The sequence below is a fragment of the Stegostoma tigrinum genome, chromosome 13, assembly GCF_030684315.1.
Source record: "Stegostoma tigrinum isolate sSteTig4 chromosome 13, sSteTig4.hap1, whole genome shotgun sequence".
In the NCBI taxonomy this organism is placed as follows: Eukaryota; Metazoa; Chordata; class Chondrichthyes; order Orectolobiformes; family Stegostomatidae; genus Stegostoma; species Stegostoma tigrinum.
Genome location: NC_081366.1, coordinates 41,034,133 through 41,054,774, shown reverse-complemented (window position 1 = coordinate 41,054,774; position 20,642 = coordinate 41,034,133). Strand labels below are relative to the sequence as shown.

Here is a 20,642-nt window from a genome sequence, read left to right as displayed (position 1 = left end):
GAGTTACTAGTCTCGGACTTGCTCTTGTAACCAATGCATTTAGACTGCGAGCACAGTTGAGTTTCTGGTTAATGGTAACCACCAGAATGTTTACAGCAGGGAATTCAGGAATGGCAACACAATTTGAATGTCAAGGGACAGTGGTTACTGAAGATGGTCTTGGCATGGCATTTGTGAGGTGCAAATGTTACTTGCCACTTGTCAGCCCAGGACTGGATATTGTCCAGATTCTGTTGAATTTGAACACGGACTGCTCAGTATCTGAGGAATCGCAAATGGCGCTGAACATTGTGCGATCATTGTCAAACCCGCTTCTGACCTTTAGATTAGGTTAGATTCCCTACAGCGTGGAAACAGGCCCTTCGGCCCAACAAGTCTACACCGCCCCTTGAAGCATCCCACCCAGACCCATCCCCTTATAACCCACACAGCTCCGAACACTACGGGCAATTTAGCACGGCCAATCCACCTAGCCTGCACATCTTTGGGCTGTAGGAGGAAACCGGAGCACCTGGTGGAAACCCATGCAAACATGGGGAGAATGTGCAAACTCCACACAGACCGTTGCCCGAGGCTGGAATCGAACCCGGGTCCCTGGCGCTGTGAGGCTGCAGTGCTAACCACTGAGCCACCATGCCGCCCTTTGACATAATTGTTTTCATATCTATGTTTGGGACATCCCCGGTATAGATTCCAATTTTCAGCTGACAAAAGGCTACTGCCTTTGGTATCCAGGAATCCTCTGAACCCTCCCTCAGAAGGTCTCAGCTTGAAATGACAACTTTCCTGTTCCTCTGATGTTGCTTGGCCTGCTGTGGCCTTCCAGCTCCATAATGTGTTATCTAATGGAAGAACCACAGGCTGGTAGACATTAATTTTAGATGTGAGGCAAATGCCACATTCTTCCCAAAGTCTGAGTGACCCTGTAATACTGAGCTTTACTTTGTTAGACAACGACTAATTTTGTCATCCAATGTTGTGTTTTGGAAAAGACAGAAAGAAATCTGATGGAACAGAGAGGATAAGGTGTTGATACAAAAACAGAGTTGCTGGAAATGATCAGCAGGTCTGGCAGACCATCAGTGAAGGAGAAAACAGAGTTAATGTTTGGTGTCCGGTGACCCTTCCACAGAACTGATGGTGGCTGGGAAAACGTCAGTTTATATGCAGAGGATATGGAGGTGGATGGGGTAGGGAATAAACGATAGAATAGAGCCTAAAGAGAGAGAAAAACAATTGGACAGACAAAGGGGTTGCTGACGATCAGGCTGGGAGTGTGAGTAGTTGTCAATGGGGACTGTTAGTGACTAACAACAGGGTGTGTAGTGGCAGGCTGTGTGGTAACAAGGCCTGGTGTGTGGGGTGATGGCTAGGACATGGGAGAGTTTAGGCCCTAAAATTATTGAACTCAATAATGAGTCCGGAGGACTGATGTGCCTCCAGCTAGCGTTGGGCTTCACTGGAACACCGTAGCAAGCCACAAACAGAGATGTTGGCCAGGGAGCAAGATGGCGCATTGAAGTGGTAGGCAACAGGTAGTTCAGTGGGTCTATTTTGTGAGCAGAACGTAAATGTTCTCTGAAGCGGTCACAAAGTCTATGCTTGGTTTCCCCAGTGTAGAGGAGACCACATTGTGAGCAGCAAATGCAGTAGGCTAGATTCTGGGAAGTGCAGGTGAAGTGTTGCTTCACCTGGAAGGTATGTTTGGGCCCTTGGATAGTGGGGAGGGAGGAGGTAAATAGGCAGGTGTTGCACCTTCACTGGTTACAGAGGAAGGTGCCGTAGGGCTGTGGGGAGGTGTTGTGGGTGAAGGAAGTATGGACCAGGGTGTCCCAGAGGGAATGGTCCCTGTGGAAGGCAGCCAAGGGAGGGGAGGGGAATATGTGTCTGGTGGTGGCATCTTGCTGTAGATGGTGGAAATGACGTCTGATGATTGTCTGGATGGTGGGATGGTAGGTGAGGATAAGGGGAACCCTATTGCAGTTGCAGGAGAGAAGAGAAGGGGTGAGGGCAAGAAGTGTGGGACATGGGTCTGACCTGGTTGAGGAACTTGTTGAAAACAGAGCTGGGGAATCCTGAGTTGAGGCAGAAGGTGGACACTTCAGAGGCTCTCTTGTCGAAGTTGGCCTCATTTGAACATATGCGATGGAGACAGAGGAACTGAGAGAATGGGATGGTGTCTTTACAGGAAGTGGGGTGTGAGGATGTACAGTCCAGGTTGCTGTGGGAGTCGGTAGGTTTGTAATGGATATTAGTGGCCAGCCTATCCCCAGAAATTGAAACAGAACTGTCGAGAAAGGGAAGGGAGGAATCAGAGTTTGACCACGTGAAAGTGAGGGCCGGGTGGAAATTGGAGATGAAATTGATGAAGTTTTCCAATTCCAGACGAGAGAGGGAAGCAGCATCGATGATATCATTGATTTATTAGAGAAAGAGCTGTGGGTGGGGCAGGAATAGGACTGGAACAAGCAAGGTTCCATGAGCCCCATGAAGAGGACAGGCATAACTGGGGCCCATGCGGGTACCATGGCATCCCCTCTTACCTGAAGAAAATGAGAGGAGTTGAAAGAGAAGTTGTTGAGGGCAAGGACAAACTCGGCCAAGCGGAGGAGGGTGGTGGTGGGTGGGGATGGTTCAGGTCTTTGCTCCAGGAAGAAGTGGAGATCCCTAAGACTCTCCTGCTGGGGAATGGATGTGTAAAGGGACTGCACATCCATGATAAAGAGGAGGTGGCTGGAGCCGGTAAACTGGAAGTTTTGAAACCAGAGTAAGGCGTCAGAAGAATCATGGATGTATTGGGTAGTGATTGGACCGGGGGGAGAAGACTGAGTCACGGTAGGAAGAGATGAGTTCAGTGGGGCATGAACAAGCTGAAACAATGGGCCTGCCTGGATAGTCCGGTTTGTGGATTTTTGGCAGGAGGTAGAAATGAGCTGTGCGGGGTTGGGGGACTGTTAGCTTAGAAGCCAATGGGGGGGAGATCACCTGACGAAATGAGATCTGTAACTGTAGTAGATACAATGGCCTGACGTGCCATGGTGGGGTCATGGTTCAGGGGAAGGGAGGAGGAGATATCTGAGAGCTGGCGCTGAGCCTCTACAAGATAGAGTTCAATATGCCAGACACCAACAGCACCAGCCTTAGCAGCAGGCTTGATGATAAAGTCAGGGTTAGCTCTGAGTGCGCGGAGTGCAATCAGTTCAGAGGGAAATAGGTTGGATTCGTTGAGGGGGCAATGAAATTGAGGCGAGTAATATCACGTAGACAGTTCTCAATGAGCAGATCGAGTGCAGGTAAAAGGCTGGAGGGAGGGGCCCAGGCGGAGAGAGAGTGTTGGAACTGGGCAAAAGGGTCTGTGGGACTGGGAGTGGACTCTTGTCCAAAGAAATGAGCATGGAGGCGAAGACGGCAGAAGAACAGTTTGGCGTCATGTCATGCCCGAAATTCGTTCAGGTGCGGACGCAGAGGGATAAAGCTGAGGCCTTTGCTGAGTACAGAGTGTTCAGCAAAGCAAGAGAGCGTAAGCTTAGGAGGGATGGTGAATACCTGACATGAGGTGGGTCGGGGGTTGGGAGAGGGAATAGAGTCAGAGGGAAGGGGAGGAGAGGTAGATTCCAGAGGGCCATGGGTATTTTTGAGATGTAACATCATGTCGGCCTTAATGCCTGCAAGGAAAAGAAAAAGTTTCTTGTTAGCACAACAGATGAGCTGGAGGATGAAGTGGAACTGCGGAGTGGTGCAGCCAGCACATTTGGAATGAGAGGTTGAGAGTGTGCGCATATGGTGTTGATGGCTGCTGCAGGAACTTGCAGCATGTGGTCAAGGGCAGGTTGATCAGACTTATTGTATTGCTGAAGTGTTCTGAGGCTAGGACAAAGCTATCAACAGGAAGGCAAATGTTCTCTTGATTAATGGCAATGAGAAAGCAGTCCTCTGTAAATAAGATTCCACTCAGTAGCTGTTAATTATCTTTTATGCAAGCCATGTACTTTTGCAAGTTGAAGGGGTGTCCATCTGTCCTGACTCGAATATGTACCCCATTGTCAAGATCTTTTGAATGTTTACTGAGAATGGTCAAGAGGTATGTGGCAAAAAAAACTGGAGCCAATTATTGGTAATCACTCACTGACCTCTACGACTGTCTACCTCAGAAATTCCTTGTCATTGGCCATGGGATCTGTGGGTCCTTAAGGCTGATGAGCCCAACCATGGAGCCACGTCTCTGAACACACATTTGGCAGGTGTTTCCAGGAGGTGAAAATGATCCTTGGCCTTGATATGGTTCACATTCCTTTGTCCAGTCCCTTTTCCATATTTCCTCTATGCTCATGCTAGTAGTTGCTTCAAGGATGCTGATGTGCCTGTCCTCCCATCTGATGCAGATCATCCATCTCAAACAGAATTGATGGTATTTCTCAAGGGTCTTGAGGTGGCATCTATATGTAGTCCAAGTTTTGGAGCCATTTACAAGAACCAGAAGAAAGGCTGCCTTATACTCAAGGATCTTGGTATCAGCACAGATATCACAGTCTTCTGAGATAATCATCTTTATATGTCTGGAGGTGGCACTCACTGACTGGATATGATGTTGAATCTCTTCACCAGTGTCAGTCAATAGCGAGGTAGCTTTTCAGGTACGGGAAATCTTCCACATTTGGGAGGATTTCTCCATGATTCTTAATGAAGGATGGACCAGAAATTGACCTGGGACAGGCTGATAAAGGATTCAAATCTTCTTGAACTTGAGCCTGAGACCAATTCTTTGCTACGCTTCTGCGAAGGCTTGAAGATCCTCATCCGAGACAGCAGAGATGACATTGTTGTCCACATATTGAAGTTTCACAAAGCAGGTTGGTGTTATTTTCTAAGATAATAAAATGTGAGGCTGGATGAACACAGCAGGCCAAGCAGCATCTCAGGAGCACAAAAGCTGACGTTTCGGGCCTAGACCCTTCATCAGAGAGGGGGATGGGGGGAGGGAACTGGAATAAATAGGGAGAGAGGGGGAGGCGGACCGAAGATGGAGAGTAAAGAAGATAGGTGGAGAAGGTGTGGGTGGGGAGGTAGGGAGGGGATAGGTCAGTCCAGGGAAGACGGACAGGTCAAGGAGGTGGGATGAGGTTAGTAGGTAGCTGGGGGTGCGGCTTGGGGTGGGAGGAAGGGATGGGTGAGAGGAAGAACCGGTTAGGGAGGCAGAGACAGGTTGGACTGGTTTTGGGATGCAGTGGGTGGGGGGGAAGAGCTGGGCTGGTTGTGTGGTGCAGTGGGGGGAGGGGATGAACTGGGCTGGTTTAGGGATGCAGTGGGGGAAGGGGAGATTTTGAAACTGGTGAAGTCCACATTGATACCATATGGCTGCAGGGTTCCCAGGCGGAATATGAGTTGCTGTTCCTGCAACCTTCGGGTGGCATCATTGTGGCAGTGCAGGAGGCCCATGATGGACATGTCATCAAGAGAATGGGAGGGGGAGTGGAAATGGTTTGCGACTGGGAGGCTCTTTTCCTCCCCACCCACTGCATCCCAAAACCAGTCCAACCTGTCTCTGCCTCCCTAACCGGTTCTTCCTCTCACCCATCCCTTCCTCCCACCCCAAGCCGCACCCCCAGCTACCTACTAACCTCATCCCACCTCCTTGACCTGTCCGTCTTCCCTGGACTGACCTATCCCCTCCCTACCTCCCCACCCACACCTTCTCCACCTATCTTCTTTACTCTCCATCTTCGGTCCGCCTCCCCCTCTCTCCCTATTTATTCCAGTTCCCTCCCCCCATCCCCCTCTCTGATGAAGGGTCTAGGCCCGAAACGTCAGCTTTTGTGCTCCTGAGATGCTGCTTGGCCTGCTGTGTTCATCCAGCCTCACATTTTATTATCTTGGAATCTCCAGCATCTGCAGTTCCCATTATCTCTGGTGTTATTTTCTTCTTGGATTCCAACAGTTCAGCTTGAAATGTTTTCTGTCCATGCCACAGATGACTTCCATAACCATTGGAAAGCTCGTTCTCGAAACAAGCCAATGGCTCCACTGACTTGCAAACACTTATACTTATAAATGCAATCCTATAGAGGGGTGTAATTTTAAAGTGTTGACATATGAACATTTTTTGTACTTGAAAAAGCTACCTTATACTGTCTTGCATTGTGTTCTGACTTGCAAAAGAATCAATTTACAAATGTACTTAGGAATGGAACCCATTCGCAAACCAGGGTAAAATGAAGAATGGCAGCTCTGAAGAAGGAGAAAAATGTGTGTGTCGGGGGGGGGGGGGGGGGAATGGTTCATCTCTGTTTGACCGCTGTCTTGTCCTCAAAGGATTCAGCCATATGACCATCAATGAAGACCATCACTGACATCTTGTGCAGAAGACACAGGATGTTGATGAATTTCACTGGACAGTTGGTCATTGTCAGGGCAATGCACAAACATCCTTGAAGCCATTCATGACAAGAAAAGCATCTGATGGCATGAGATTTTTCATCATACTGACCATCATGTCATTATGAAATGAGTGAATGGCAGTGATTTTCTTTTCTGTGTAGACACACTTGTAAATAATCATCCACAGAGCTTTCAGGTTCACAATGCCAAAATAGCAGAAAAGCAGATTATTTTTTGTTTTAAAAGACTGCAGCTTGTAAATGTTGATTTTCAGCGAGACTTTGGCATATAAGGAGTTTGTCATTTTTGAATGTCTGACTTACAAACGCAATCCCATACAGAAGCGTAAGTCTAAAGAGTTGACACAAAAATTACTTCCTGTTCTTGTAAATAGTTAGCTTATATTGTCCTGCACTGTGTTCTGATGTGCAAACAAATTGATTTGTGAATGGACTTAGGAGCGGAACACATTCGCAACCTGGGGACAGCCTGTACTCATACAAGGAACACAGCTCAGCATGCAGAGAAAGCAAACAATTATGAAAGAAAAGTATTCTCTGGCCTTTATTGAAAAGACAATGGAGTACACAAAAAAGGATGTTTGGCTACAAATAGTTCTTTCTGCAGCTCTTTTGGTCTCCATACTTAAGGAAGGATATTCTCGCATGGGGGCAGTGCAGTGAAAATTGGCTAGACAGGTTCTGGGCAGCAGAAATATCTCCTCTAATAAAAGGATGAGTAAGTTGGCCCAATACATGCAAACCTGTTTCAACTAGCCAATGACGTAGTTGTTTAAGAGACATTCCTTATTCAGTTTTAGGATATCCTTTTCATATCAGCTGTATTCAGCACAAAATACAGTAAAACATCTGCACTGTCGGCTATACATAGGCGCCACTTACGATAACTTAGAATAAAATAAAGATAACTTAAATAGAGTCTGACTTTTACTTCTCTGCTGCTACAGCATGCTGCTGCCAGAGTCATGCTCTGGACTTCCCAGCCTATGCCATGCTGTCATCGAGAGTGTCCCATTCCAGGCTTCTGAGCCCATGACATGCCACCACCAGGGATCCACTCCACGCAGAGGCTCCAGGCTTCACAGTCTGGCCAACCGATTCTGTAGCCATGCTACCTCTTTCAAGTGTATTCACAAAGTTAAACATTACAAATAGTGATGCAAGATATATTATGTTGTAGTTTGGTAGTTGACTTTTAAAATGGAGGCAGATGAATTTGGGTCGGTTCTGTTAAGTTCTTTCTTTAATAGTCAGAAAGTCGATTTGGAACAGTGACCAAAATACATCAGTTCTGAAAATGCATGTGATTCCAGTTGACTGCATGAGAGAACTTTTACAGTGTTAGTGGATTAAAAAGAAATGTTTTCATTGTCAGGGTTATGATCAGCAGAGTCAATAACATTGAGGCAATTATTTTTATTCTAACTATCAAACAGAAAGTTCAATGCTTTAATTCTGAAGATTCCACACTTCATTTCAGAAGATAGAATAGTTTCTTCTCACTACAGTTTCAAGTTAGTTCACAGCAACTAGTGTGACAATGCTGTCACTTTAAAAGGTTATTTTGTCCTGAGTTTTTTTGAACACAGACTGTAAGGCAGAGGCGCTAAGCTGGCTACTGAAGGCAACCTAAGTAAACAGCTTATGGGTTTTTTTTTATTAAACAGCCTGAATAGGTGTGGCCAGCTCTCTCAGATCTAGATTCCTGGTTTTTGAATTTTTCAGTAGCATCAGAAGCTGCATAGGATCTCAGAAGAGTTGGAGCTTCAATGAATGATTCTTAGTTGCTCCTTTCTCTAAAATTTCTCTTTATGTTTCTTCCTCCTGAATTGGAGAACTGCATGTAAGAATCTGTGGCTGAATTTGCCTTTTTGCCAAGGGGTGTATTTGTGGGATGTTACTATATTGGAATAATTAATTAGTAATAGATACTGTTTCTATTATTTGGTTAAGTTTTCCAATAGTTAAGTTATTCTAAATTCTTCTTTCTTTTGTTTATATTTTAATTATAATGTTTAAATAAATTGCATTTTGTTTAACATTGAATAGTTTGCCCAGGCGCATCACATCTGGAACATGCACTTCAAATCTACCTTTTAAATAAGAAAAAATTAGGGTCCAGCTACCTTCTTAAATTTTTTTCAGGGGGTCTGGTCTGGACCATAACACCAGCCAATCTAATAAAGGTTTTCAGTGTGGAGTTTCCAAGTGAGGACAGCTCATATAGTTCATGGAGTCCATAAAGTTCATGTTAGAAATGAGGAAATTCAGGCCATTGGATTTGTAAAAGGTACATGCTATCAAATTTGGAAAATCGTAACAAAACAGCTCAGCAGAGTAAGGAAAGTGTCAGTTCAGTCCATATTTTTAAAAAGCTGAAAAACAAGTGGTTTTTTTTCTGGGTTGGGTCTGTGTCTTGGAAAACAGGTTGAAATTTTGTTTTGATGTTTGTGTTCTGATTTTTTAAAAACTATCTTCTATCTACAGGTTTGTTTGTTTATTTCTTTTGTGTAATAAACTTGTGTTCTGTTGTTTCAGAACATCTGCAGCCTTGCAGGAATCTCATTTAATATTTAACCACCACACTAACCAACTACAATAATTAAATATGTGATGTATGTATGGCTCCTAACTTTCATCAATGTCAGTAAGTGTCTCTTTATATTGTACTGAAAATCAGATAAACAAATAAATTAACTTGCTCATCAATTACCCCTTAAAGGAGCAATGTAACAAAAAATAAGCCTAAAGGAAACATGTGTTAAAATGAAAGCTTCATTTTTGGGAAGATGATCCACTCCAGCCCCTGCTGGCGGGCAAATTTGGACATGTAGCTTTTTATTCCATCGTCTAGATTATTGATAAAAAGGCATCGCTATAGGCCCTACAGACAGCACTAGTCAAATCTGCCACTTGGAGTTCTTGCCCATTTTTCCTACCTTCTACCTCCTGATCTTCAGCCAATTCCCGAATCTGACTGGTCTTTAACTCCGTGGGCTTCAACTTATAGCTAAAAACTTTAGAGGTGGTGTTAAGGTACTTACATTCTTGTTTGAAAGTGAAATATTCTGTCAAATGTCTACACTCATGGTTTCCACGGAGTAAAAACAGTGTCTTTGGATATAGGATTTTCAACGACCACAGATATAAAACGCACTGCATAGAAATAAATAAATATGAATTAATTTTAGGGTAGTAATAAAAAGCAAACATATACAGATATTTTAAAATTCCCTAAAACCATGACAATAAACAACCCATGCATTCAATATCAATCCACATGCCAGCTTTTCTTCATCCTCATTAATGCTCTTTGTATCTGAAAAAGTTCATTTATCAAATGTCATATTGCTACAAATAATATTTAACAAACATAAAATTAGTAACAATTCATTCATACATTGAAACTACATTTTGAATTCACTCAATGTCTCATACGACGATCATTTCTTCAATATCATGTGCACCAAAAAGATGTTAGAAATTCACAAAATTTAATTTTCCATGCAGTAAAGAAACAGTTTAATATTGCAATACAGTGTAGACCTCTCTCATTGTGAATAAAGCAGTCTCCTATGTCAGCTGTTTAAAATAAAACATTAGGTACTTTTACAAAATATTAACTATATTACAAAAATCAACTACATTCTGGAGTGTAGAATGTGGGAGACCAGCCAGGACAACAAAGGCATTTTGATTTGCATTTTGTCTTTTGACTGTTTAACTGGAACAGCGTGACGTGGTTCAGATCATTGTGTGCAGGTAGCCTATTTTTAAATATCTTTTTCAGGATTATATGACAGAAAATATGTCTAAAAGAGTCTCTGCTAAATTATTACAATTTAACTTCAAAGTTATCTTAAAATAGCAGCAACCTTTTAGCTCTTATAATGTAGAATAAAAAGGGGAAGTGGTTTTCAACATAATGAAAAATCAGTTTAATTGTGCTATATGATGCCCGTTTCTCACTGAATGATACCGTCTCTGAGATTAGCAATTTGCAATGATAAAAGTGTTCATAAAAAAAAATCATGTCCAAGAGCAACAATTTCAAATGAAGGTTTTTATGTGATAAGGGCAATGACAAAGCCACATGTATTATCCATTTTTAGTGCTCCAAGGCAGCAGTTCAGACTTCAACTTCAGCAGCTGAAGGCCTTGTGCATGTGTTAGATAGGATATTGACCCAGAAATACTGAAGAAAGTGCAACATAGTTCCAAATGAGGATCCTGTGTGGTTCAGAGAACTCAAAGATACTTATATTCCTATGACAATACTGCTCTTCAAACCAATTTTTCTGTTCCAATTCAAAGCTACATTTCCTAGCTACCAACAACTTCTTTCTGCCACCTCTCTAAAATTTAACCAGTCTTTTTGCAGTGTCACATTTGATCCTGAGATACGCTTCTGACCTCATGTTTGTGCCATCAATAAGGCTGCCAATTTCCAACTCCAATCCTGTCTTTTCTCATCCCTGATCATCTGCTGCCACGATCTTCATTCATGCCTTCTTTGTTTCTTGCCTTTACTATTCTAACAACCTCATGGCTAGTCTCCCACATTCTACTCTCCATGAACCAGAGCCCATCCAGAGCTCACCTGTTCACGTCTCAACTCCAGCAAGCCTTGTTTACATATCAGCTTGTGCTCAATCACTTCCATTAGCTCACAGTTAATCAGTGCCTTGATTTTAATATTTATGTTCTTGTTTTTAAATCCCTGAACAACCTGTCCAGCCTCTTCTCATCTCTGTAATTTTCTCCAAATCTACAACCCTTCGAGACATTTGCTCTGTAGTTCTGGCCGCTTCTGCATTTCCAATTATAATTGTTCTCATATTGCAGCCTTTAGATGCTTAGACCTCAAACCCTGAAATTCCCTTTCTCTGGTTTGTTATTTTATTCTCCTCCTCTAAGTCACTCCTTCACGCCTAAAATGTTGACCAAGATCTTACCTAACATTATTACATTCCCCTTATGCGGCTTCTTTTCCTAAACTATTTCAAAATGTCTTGATGCGTCTTGAGATGTCTTGTTACGCTAAATGTGCTACATAAATATAAGTTGCTACTGATATTGGGTATTCAAGTAACCTTGACTAGTTGATGCAGCAGACTGCATTAGATTATGAATTCTGCAAGCCACAGCATGTAAGTGTTGGAGGATGTGAAGCCAAGGTCAGGGAAACAAATGAATTCCTACATTGTCCTGTATGTTGTTATTGAGAGTTATTGCACCTGCTCTCATCCAGATTAATGGAAATTATTCTGTTACAGTTCTAACTTACGCACCGTGCATTGTGGAAATTTCAAGGGGCCATGAAGTTAGCCATGTGTTATGGACTATGCTGTCTCTTTCATGACCTAATATTCAGGTATTTAAACTGTACTATTTTCCCAGATGACCATCTGTGGGATGCTTTGTGGCATTTGCTACCTTTACGAGTAAGAAGTACTGGGTAAGGGTTAAGAAGAAGTCAGACTTGAAAAGTTAACTCTATTTTTCTCTGTACAGATGTAGCCAGGCCTTTGAGTTTCTCCACCATTGTGTTTGTTACGGACTAGAACCATCCACAATATTTTGCCTTTATCTGGGTGAAGGTTGTTGAGGAGGTTCATTGCCACAAATCCTCTTCAGGCTTTGCTTTTGTCTTGGGCCTATCTAGTAATTGGTGAAAGAGAATACACCACTGCAGAGTATCTACAGAAAGGGCACTGTTCTCAGGTAACAAACATTTACTGCATTAAAATACAACTACATTTGGTCAGCTCCTTATGGAGCTTGCACCAGATGAACCTGCCCTTTCTGAAAGCTACAATAGAACTCCTAGCTTCCAATCGCAAACTTGGTGTGACATCAGAACCATTAACTTATGCAACAGATACTATTTATCCAATGAAGCTTGAGGCCAATGGTGAAACCCCAAGTTATTCTTTTGCACTCGTATACTGAGATCACTGTTGGTCGAGGACGGGAATGAACCAAAATACTCATCTTCCTTTTAGCTGTCTACAACCAGCTTTGAGGTGCAACTATAGATAATTTGTCAAGTGAGACTGCCTAGCTCTGGGGATCGTGTGCTGCTGATGGAAAACTCTAAGTTGAGATTGGTTTTCCCACTTCCTGGTGGTGGACCAGCAAGAAATATGCTGGACCAGAACGGTACAGATTTTGCTGGCAGCTCATCACCGTCATCTCAAGGACAATTAGAAATGGGCAACTAATGCTGAACTTGTCAGCAATTTCCACATCAAATGAGTTTTTTTAAACAAGTAAAAATCTTGAATTGATTGATAGACCACATAAAGAAAGGTCAGTATCTTCATTTTGGGACTGCTAGATCAATGTTTAAATGCCCCTCAAAGTACATGAGTAACTTCATATTAAGCAATAGTAGGAATCTAAACTGTGGAAAAGTAATTAATTTTCACATGGGCTGAATGATCAAATAAATGATATCATGGACAAATCAATCTGAGGAAAAATATGCTTGAAAATGTGGAGTTGGGTTGGTCACTCTCCTGGTTTAGTCTATCTTCTACTGAAGACTGAGCATGGCATCTATGTCCTTGAGGATTTGGTCAGTGGTGAAATTATTAAGCTACTTGATGATGAACACTGGAGGCCCACCTAATGCATGATCTGTGTTGTGATTTTCTATAGCCTTTTGTAAGTAGATCTCAACTTTGAGAAATATCAGTTCATGAGTTGAGGACAAGCAGTCCATGGCAGTCAGCAGATTTCATTAGGTTGTTTAAAAGAAGTCAAGGGGCTTTGCAAGATCCAGAAGGTTAAAAACTTCCAAAGCTAGTTCAGTTTAGTCCACCATTGTAACAAGGCACAGCCAGGTTTGTGTGTTGAGTAATACCAGTTGACGGCGAATGGTAGTTGCTTGTTTGGCCGAGAAACCATTTTCCAAAAGTCAAGAGCCATGTGTCAGTGAGAATGTTTTGGAATAATTCAAGTGGCCTTAACTCACTCCTTTTTTTGTTCACCCAGACCTTTACAAAATACAGAATTTAACGGTGATTATTTATAACAAATGTCTTGCCACGTCAGTTCAGAGGCCAATGATAGTTAACCATAATGTGGGACTAAAGCCATATTTATTTCAGTCCAAGTCTTTGGAGACCAAAAGAATTACCTATTATATTTCAGTTTTTAATGACAATCTGACATTGAGGTTTATTTTTCAAACCAATGGCAGCTTTACACTTTTGTGTCAACCTGACAGATTTATTTTTTTTTGCAAACATCCAATTGATTGGTAGACTAATTCAAGGTAATTTCTTAATGTGTCATGATGGCTTCGAACTCATGGCTGTTGGCTTGTTCTACCTATATTATTACCATGACGTTATTGTGCCTCTAAAGAGGATGAAACGTCATACTCTGAGACGTTAATATGACCTAGAGGCATCACTGGTGAAGTCAGGGAGTTTGTTTCAATGTAAATGTGATATGTACATGGAACAGATTACCATCATAGACAAAAGAACAAGGAATGATTTGGATGCGAATACAAGAGGTATGGTTAGCAAGTTTGCAGATGATGTGGTGCTGTAGTGGACAGCGAAGGTTAGCTCACAGCACAACAGGACCTTGATTGAATGAGCAAATGGGCTGAAGAGTGGCAGTTGGAATTTAATTCAGATGAAATGAAGTCCTGGGGAGTGCTGTCTTTATCAGTCAGTGCATTGAGTATGGATGTTGGGAGGTCATGTTATGGTTGTACAGGATATAATGCGTTCAATTCTGGTCTCACTGCTATAGAAAAGGGTTCAGAAAAGATGTACAAGGATGTTGCCAAGGTTGGAGAGTTTGAGCTGTAGGGAGAGGTTGATTAGGATGGGGCTATTTTCCCTAGAGCATCAGAGGATGAGGGGTGATCTTATAGAAATTTATAAAATCATGAGGGATATGGATAGGTTGAGTAGTCCAGGTCTTTTCCCCAGGGTAAGGGCATTCAAAACTGGAGGGCGTAGATTTAACATGAGAAGGGAAAGATTTAAAAGAGACCTCCGAGGCAACTTGTTCATGTGCAGGGTGGTACGTGTATGGAATGAGCTGTCAGAGGAGGTGGTGGAGGCTGCTATAATTACAAGATTCAAAAGGCATCTGGATGGCTATATGGATGGGAAGGGTATATGAGATAATGGGTCAAATGCTGGCAAATAGGACTAGATTAATGTAGAATATCTGGTCGGCGTGCATGAATTGGACTGAACAGTCCATTTCTGTGCTGTATATATCTATGATTCTATGACAGCTGCAAGGTGGCTCTTGGCAGATACTTGTCAAAATAGGGTCCATTAATAATTAGAAACTCACGAATAAAATATAATTGGATACTAGGCTTTATGGATCATAGGATATTTTACTGACAAGTGCGACTGTGTTGCTATTCAACTTTGATTTTGACATGGAATCACTAATTTTTTCAGTTAATACATATTACTAATAACAACAAAGGACAGAATGGTGTTGTTTCATCTAAAAATATAATTCAGATGAATTATCTGGACATAAATTAGGCCATACTTTCTTGGTATCAAGATATAACTGAAAACATTTGAGAGCTGTATTTTGCCATATGACATAAAATTCTACCAAAAGAGCATATTCACTTACGAAGTAAATGTATGTGTATATATATGTGTGTGTAACAAATTCCACACTTTTTAATGTTTTCTATACACATAGAGTACTTGCCTCAATACTGAAGTAGCCCCTGTCCACATAGTCTCCCAGAAAGAGGTAGCGAGTAGTGGCTGGTGACCCACCCACTTCAAAGAGCTTCATCAGGTCAAAGAACTGACCATGAATGTCTCCACAAACTAGGAAACAAAATACAGGAGTTTACTTAACTAGATGGCTTTGTAACTGTACTGTTTGTGAAATTAGGCTAAACTTAGATAAAATGCTCCACTCAAATGTTCACTTTATAAACACTGACAGCTATTGTTCATATTTTGCTAAAAAGTGTTAGGATGCGTATATTTTATATCTAATTGTTTGTGATAAATTAACTTTTTATGAGCTTACAAAGTGCCAACAAAACGCAAATTTAGACTTTTTAAAACACTACTCATGCACTGTTTCAGAGTTTAGGGATAATCGTAATTCATTCTCACTAAAAGCCCAATCAGTAATGAAACCAATTAATGTTTCAGTATGTTGCATTTAGAAAAGTTGTCTCAAAGGTAATACTGTTTCAATGAGGATGTCTGATGTCCTGGAATCATAGCAAGTAGAAGCCAACATTACATGCAGATAAAATAAGCAACCAGAAAGGCAAACAGTATCCTCAGGACTGGTATCATTGCTTTAGAGAGAGTGCAATTAAGTTTCACTACATTGTATTCTGGGTCAAGAACTGTCTATGAGGAAGCGCTGAGGAGAATGGACCTTATATAATCTGCAGTTCAGAAGAATGAGAAGTCATCTCATTCATACATATACAATTCTTAAAGGATTTGCCAGGGAAAAATCCAAGAGATTGTTTTCTCTGCTGGACAGACTAGAGACCATAGTCTCAGGATAAGTGGTTGAACACACAGAGCTAAATTCCTTTGTTTAGAGGGTTATGAATCTTTGGCATTCTCTACGCCAAAGGATTGTGAATGCTCAGTTGTTGAGTATATTCAAGACTGAGATTATAGAATTTTCGGCATCAATATGTGATTAGAATGAGAGGGTGGGATTGGGTAGGAGATCAGTCATGGTCCTATTAAATGGTGCAGCAGGCTCGAGGGACCATGAGGCTTATTCCCGTTTGTACTTCTTAAACTCTTATTTTAACTCATCTGCTTTAGGATTCTGACTAGCTATAAAATAAGAGATCAATCTGGCAACCGTGCAAAGGATGAACTAAAGGCCACACAATTAAAGATTTAAAAATAACAACCAGGATATATAACCCCAAATTCAAGACTCCTTAAAACATGCATGGAAGTTCAATAATACACATCCAACTTGCGGGAAGACAATGCACATGCGTTATTTTCAGCACAAATTGGAACATCTGCAATGCTGTAAGAATACATTCTGAAGGATTACAGGAGAATTTCTTTATCCTGTATGTATAATTTATGTAATAGCACAAGATTTATAACAACATAATTATTGATATAACCTATAAAGATTCATGAAAGAGGGCAAGTATATTCAGGAAATTACATGTTTTCTTTCTACAGAACCGTGAAACTATGAGGGCTGCTAGTTTCTTTATTAGGAATGGACTTGTCACCTGATATGGTAAATATCTTCACAGCAATCTAAATTTGCCATGATTCTGCATGATCAGTACACTCAAAGTAGCTTTAAAGAAAATCCTCTCAACAAGACTCAGTTAGGAGGACTTAGTAAATGGAATTGCCAAATATTTGAGAAATAACAAATGGAATGTTCAGTATGTTAGCTTGACTTCGGAATTATTTACTAAATTTCAGCAGCATGATTGGTTCGGCAGAATTTAAATAACTCTGGAGCAAAAAACAATCACCAAATTTTGCAGCATACTGTCCATTCTGATGCCATTAGTAAACTTAGCAAATAAGGAGCTAAGATATTAAATCATTAGCTGGTTGTTACTGTTCCACTTTCCAACCATTAACGGGACGTCTGGTTTGTCTGACCTTTGCAAATTAATGTTTTCACTTCACACAACCAATAAGAGGCAGGAAAACATTTATGCAGATCACTGTCACCAATACAGAGTTAAAAAATTCCTCACTATTTGAAGCGGATGACTGGTGTTACACAGCATAAGCAAAGAAGAACTGAAAATGTTATTCAGACAAAATAAGTTGAGCAAAACCAAATATTTTTCAATTTACTCTCAAAGCCCGATCATTTTCTTTGATATTCATACCATAAAAAGTTGACAAGGTAGTCAGCAAAGGACTGTTAATAAAAGGAATACTTTTCAAATGTCAAAGTATATGGAATGCACAGCCAAGCAAAAACAGCTTATTGTACAGAATGACAGTACTATTAATTTATTAAAGGAGAATGAACATGAGCCTTAATGTGTAGCTAATATCTGATTATATCAGCCAAACAATCGAGGTTTGTTCTCAGCATCCAGGGATCTGTCATGACTCCTGCATTTGGGAGCACTATGTGCCAGAACCATGGCCATAGACAGAACTTGCATGGCCTCCTCCACTTACTCTACTCGTGGCCCCTGACATCCACTGCCTGATGTTCTGCTACCTGTTTTTCTGCAAATTCAACATGTCTCTAATGGCCAAATACAGAGGTTTGTCATCTGCAAGGGACTAAGCAGTAGCCTCTGGGTGTTAGAGGCCTTAGACATTTCTTCCTTCATCAGCCATGGACACCTGCCAATAATGTTGTCACTCAATTGTGACCCTGAGCCTACTCCAGATAATGCATTCACTGAGGTGAATGTCCCCATTTTGGCGCAGATAATGCCACGCAACGTATTCCATGAGAACTTCAGAGACATCCTCCTCGAAGGTGGTGGTTGTGGTGCTGGGGGGAGGTCATTTCCTCTTTTGCTTCCACCTCTTCTGGGATCCACTTGTACATTGTAGAAGAGAAAGAATTACCTGCTAATCATGCACATACAGTTCCTTATCTAAACAATGTGCCACTCTCTGCACATCAGAAAACAACAGACTGGCTTCCTGTGAGACTTCCACCACTTCATCTGGGCAGGCAATGTCATGATCTGGTCTTCCCTGTCAGCTTTGTCACCTCCCTTCAAAAGGATGGAGATACAACAATAGGACATCCCTCTACTAGTCAAGGCCTGCTCCCTTGCTTTGTGGTCAATCTTATCCTACAAACAGAGAAATAAGAGGTAACAAGGTGTGGAGCTGGGTGAACACAGCAGGCCAAGTAGCATCAGAGGAGCAGGAAAGCTGACATCTCGGCCTAGACCCTTCTTCAGAAGAGTCTTTCTGAAGAAGGATCTAGGCCAACTCTGAGCTAGGGGTCACGTTGTGCTTACTGTCAGACTTCTCCAGCGAGAGTGAGGGTCAGGATGACTAATACAGGCCTATTGATGCTGCAGGCTTACACTGAGTGAATGGCTGTTTGGGTGGTCTTTTAACAGGGCGACTGAGACCATCAACCCAGTGTGGGTGAAAACTTCTTGCCACTCCACCTTATTTGCCTTTTAAATCACACCACAATTCACAAACATATATAATGACCCAAAATCCAAGCGTAAGAGTTTTTCAATCCTTAGCTTTCTGGCTTCAGGTGCGGTAACAGCCTCAGACTAGTTTTAACTCATTTTTATTGGAAACTTATTCCATTAGTTTTTCCATTAGGTTAGAGTTTTATCTGCTATTAATTTGCAATAACTGTGGATGGTGTCCAAAGCAGCTGATACTTTTTTTTACAACCAATTGGCACTCATTTTTGTTGCCCTCAGCTCTTTGTACTGGATTTAAAAGAGTCCACTCATTCATTCAGATTCAGTGCTGTGGTAAGATGTTAACGAATTACATTGCTGCACAATTACATTACACAACGTTAACAACGGCTCAGAAAACTAAGCAGGGACAAAATAAGTACCGGACGATCTGTTCATATTTTTCAGTTGGATGAACAGAGAGTTATACAGCATGGGAACGGGATCTTTCGGCCAACGTGTCTACGCTGTCCAAAGAACTACATTAATCCCATTTACCTACAACGCTCTGGCAATTTAAGAGCTTACCCAGATGCCTCTTAAATGTCTGGGAGTACCTGCTTCCACCACCATCTCAGGTAGCACATTCCATATTTAGACCGCCTACTGCGCGAAAAATCTTTCCTCGTACCACCTTAACTTATACCATCTGGTCTTAGACACATCTGCAATGGGGAAAAGATATTCACAATCTACCCTACCTGTGCCTCTGATAAGTCTGTGTAACTCAATCAGATCCCCTCTCAGCCTCCTTTGCTCTGAGGAAAAACAAATCCAACCTATCCAATCTCTCCTCATAACTGAGGTTTTCCATCCCAGGCAACATCCTGGTGAATTTCCTTTGCAATCATGTCCTCCTCATAGTGTGGTGACTGGAACTGCATAGCGTATTCCATCCATGATTTAAACAATGCACTCTTCTCTGTTCTTATATTCAATGCCAGGCTAATGAAAGCAAGCACTTTGTACACTTCTTCACCACCTTATCTGTGTTGACATCTTTAGGTTCATGCACTTACATGCCGAGGTCCCTTTGCTTCTCAGTAGCCCCTAGGGGCGTACCATTCATTGTGTAAATCCTTCCCTTATTAGACCTCACAAAATGCATTGCCTCACACTTACCAGGATTAAATTCCATCTAGTATTAATCTGCCCAATTTACCAATTGATCAATATCAGACTGTAGCCCAAGACCACCCTACTCAGTATCAGCAACATTTTTCACTTTAGTTTTTCTAATTTATTACTAAGATTTTGTACCCAGGTGCCTGATACCTAAGATGGCGTGAAGGAATGTAATGCTAAACTTCTTATTTTTTTTCTAATTTATTCCTAAGAGCTAAGGTACCTTTTACCTAAGATGGTGCTGTAAGTGGTGACTTTTTAAACTTTTCACTGCACTCATGTAAGCATATGTGACACTAAACCTAATTCTACCAATCAGCAATTTTTGAGTCATTCCGCAAACTTACTAATTATACCTTCTGCACTCGCTTCCAATTTGTTAATGTACATAACAAACAACAATAGTCCTGGTACCGGTCCCTGTGGCACACTGCTGGTCACAGGCTTCCAATCACAAAAACAATGCTCCACCCTCCTATTTGTAAGACAATTTTGCATCCATTTTGCAACGAGTCTTGGATCCCATGGTTTCTTGCTTTTTGGACCAGCCTTCCATGAAGGACCATGCCAAAGGCCTTATTGTAGTCTCTGTAAACCACATCAACTGCACTACCAACCACTACCATATTCAGTCACCTTTTCAAAATTTAGAGGAATAGAATTGACCTCTAACAAATCCACGCTGACTATCCCTGATCAATCCCTGCCTTTCCAAGTGTTGATTAATCCTGTTCCTCAGAAATTTTTCTAATACTTTCCCTAACACTAACCTATTTGTGCTGCCCCGCTTTAACAAAGAAACCATGTTGACTATCCTCTGGTCATCTGGCACGTCACCTGTGACCAGCAAAGTATTAAATATCTCTAAAATAGTAGGAATTTGGCTTCGCAGTGTGTTTCTTAAGAAGGGTCTCGGCCCGAAACGTCAGCTTTCCTGCTCCTCTGATGCTGCT

The 20,642-nt window shown here is 41.7% G+C and overlaps 1 protein-coding gene across 5 annotated transcripts in view; it reads right to left on the bottom strand.

Moving 5' to 3' along the window:
* The window catches only part of ppp3ca (protein phosphatase 3, catalytic subunit, alpha isozyme), a 490,580-nt gene that overhangs the window by 85,781 nt on the left and 384,157 nt on the right, over nucleotides 1-20,642 (bottom strand). For all 5 annotated transcript variants that reach the window (XM_048543081.2, XM_048543080.2, XM_059650712.1 and 2 more), the window contains 2 exons: nucleotides 15,108-15,232; nucleotides 9,440-9,551 (listed from right to left, as the gene is read on the bottom strand). In XM_048543081.2, the coding sequence (XP_048399038.1) occupies nucleotides 9,440-9,551; nucleotides 15,108-15,232 (237 nt within the window). The remainder of the gene's footprint in view (nucleotides 1-9,439; nucleotides 9,552-15,107; nucleotides 15,233-20,642) is intronic.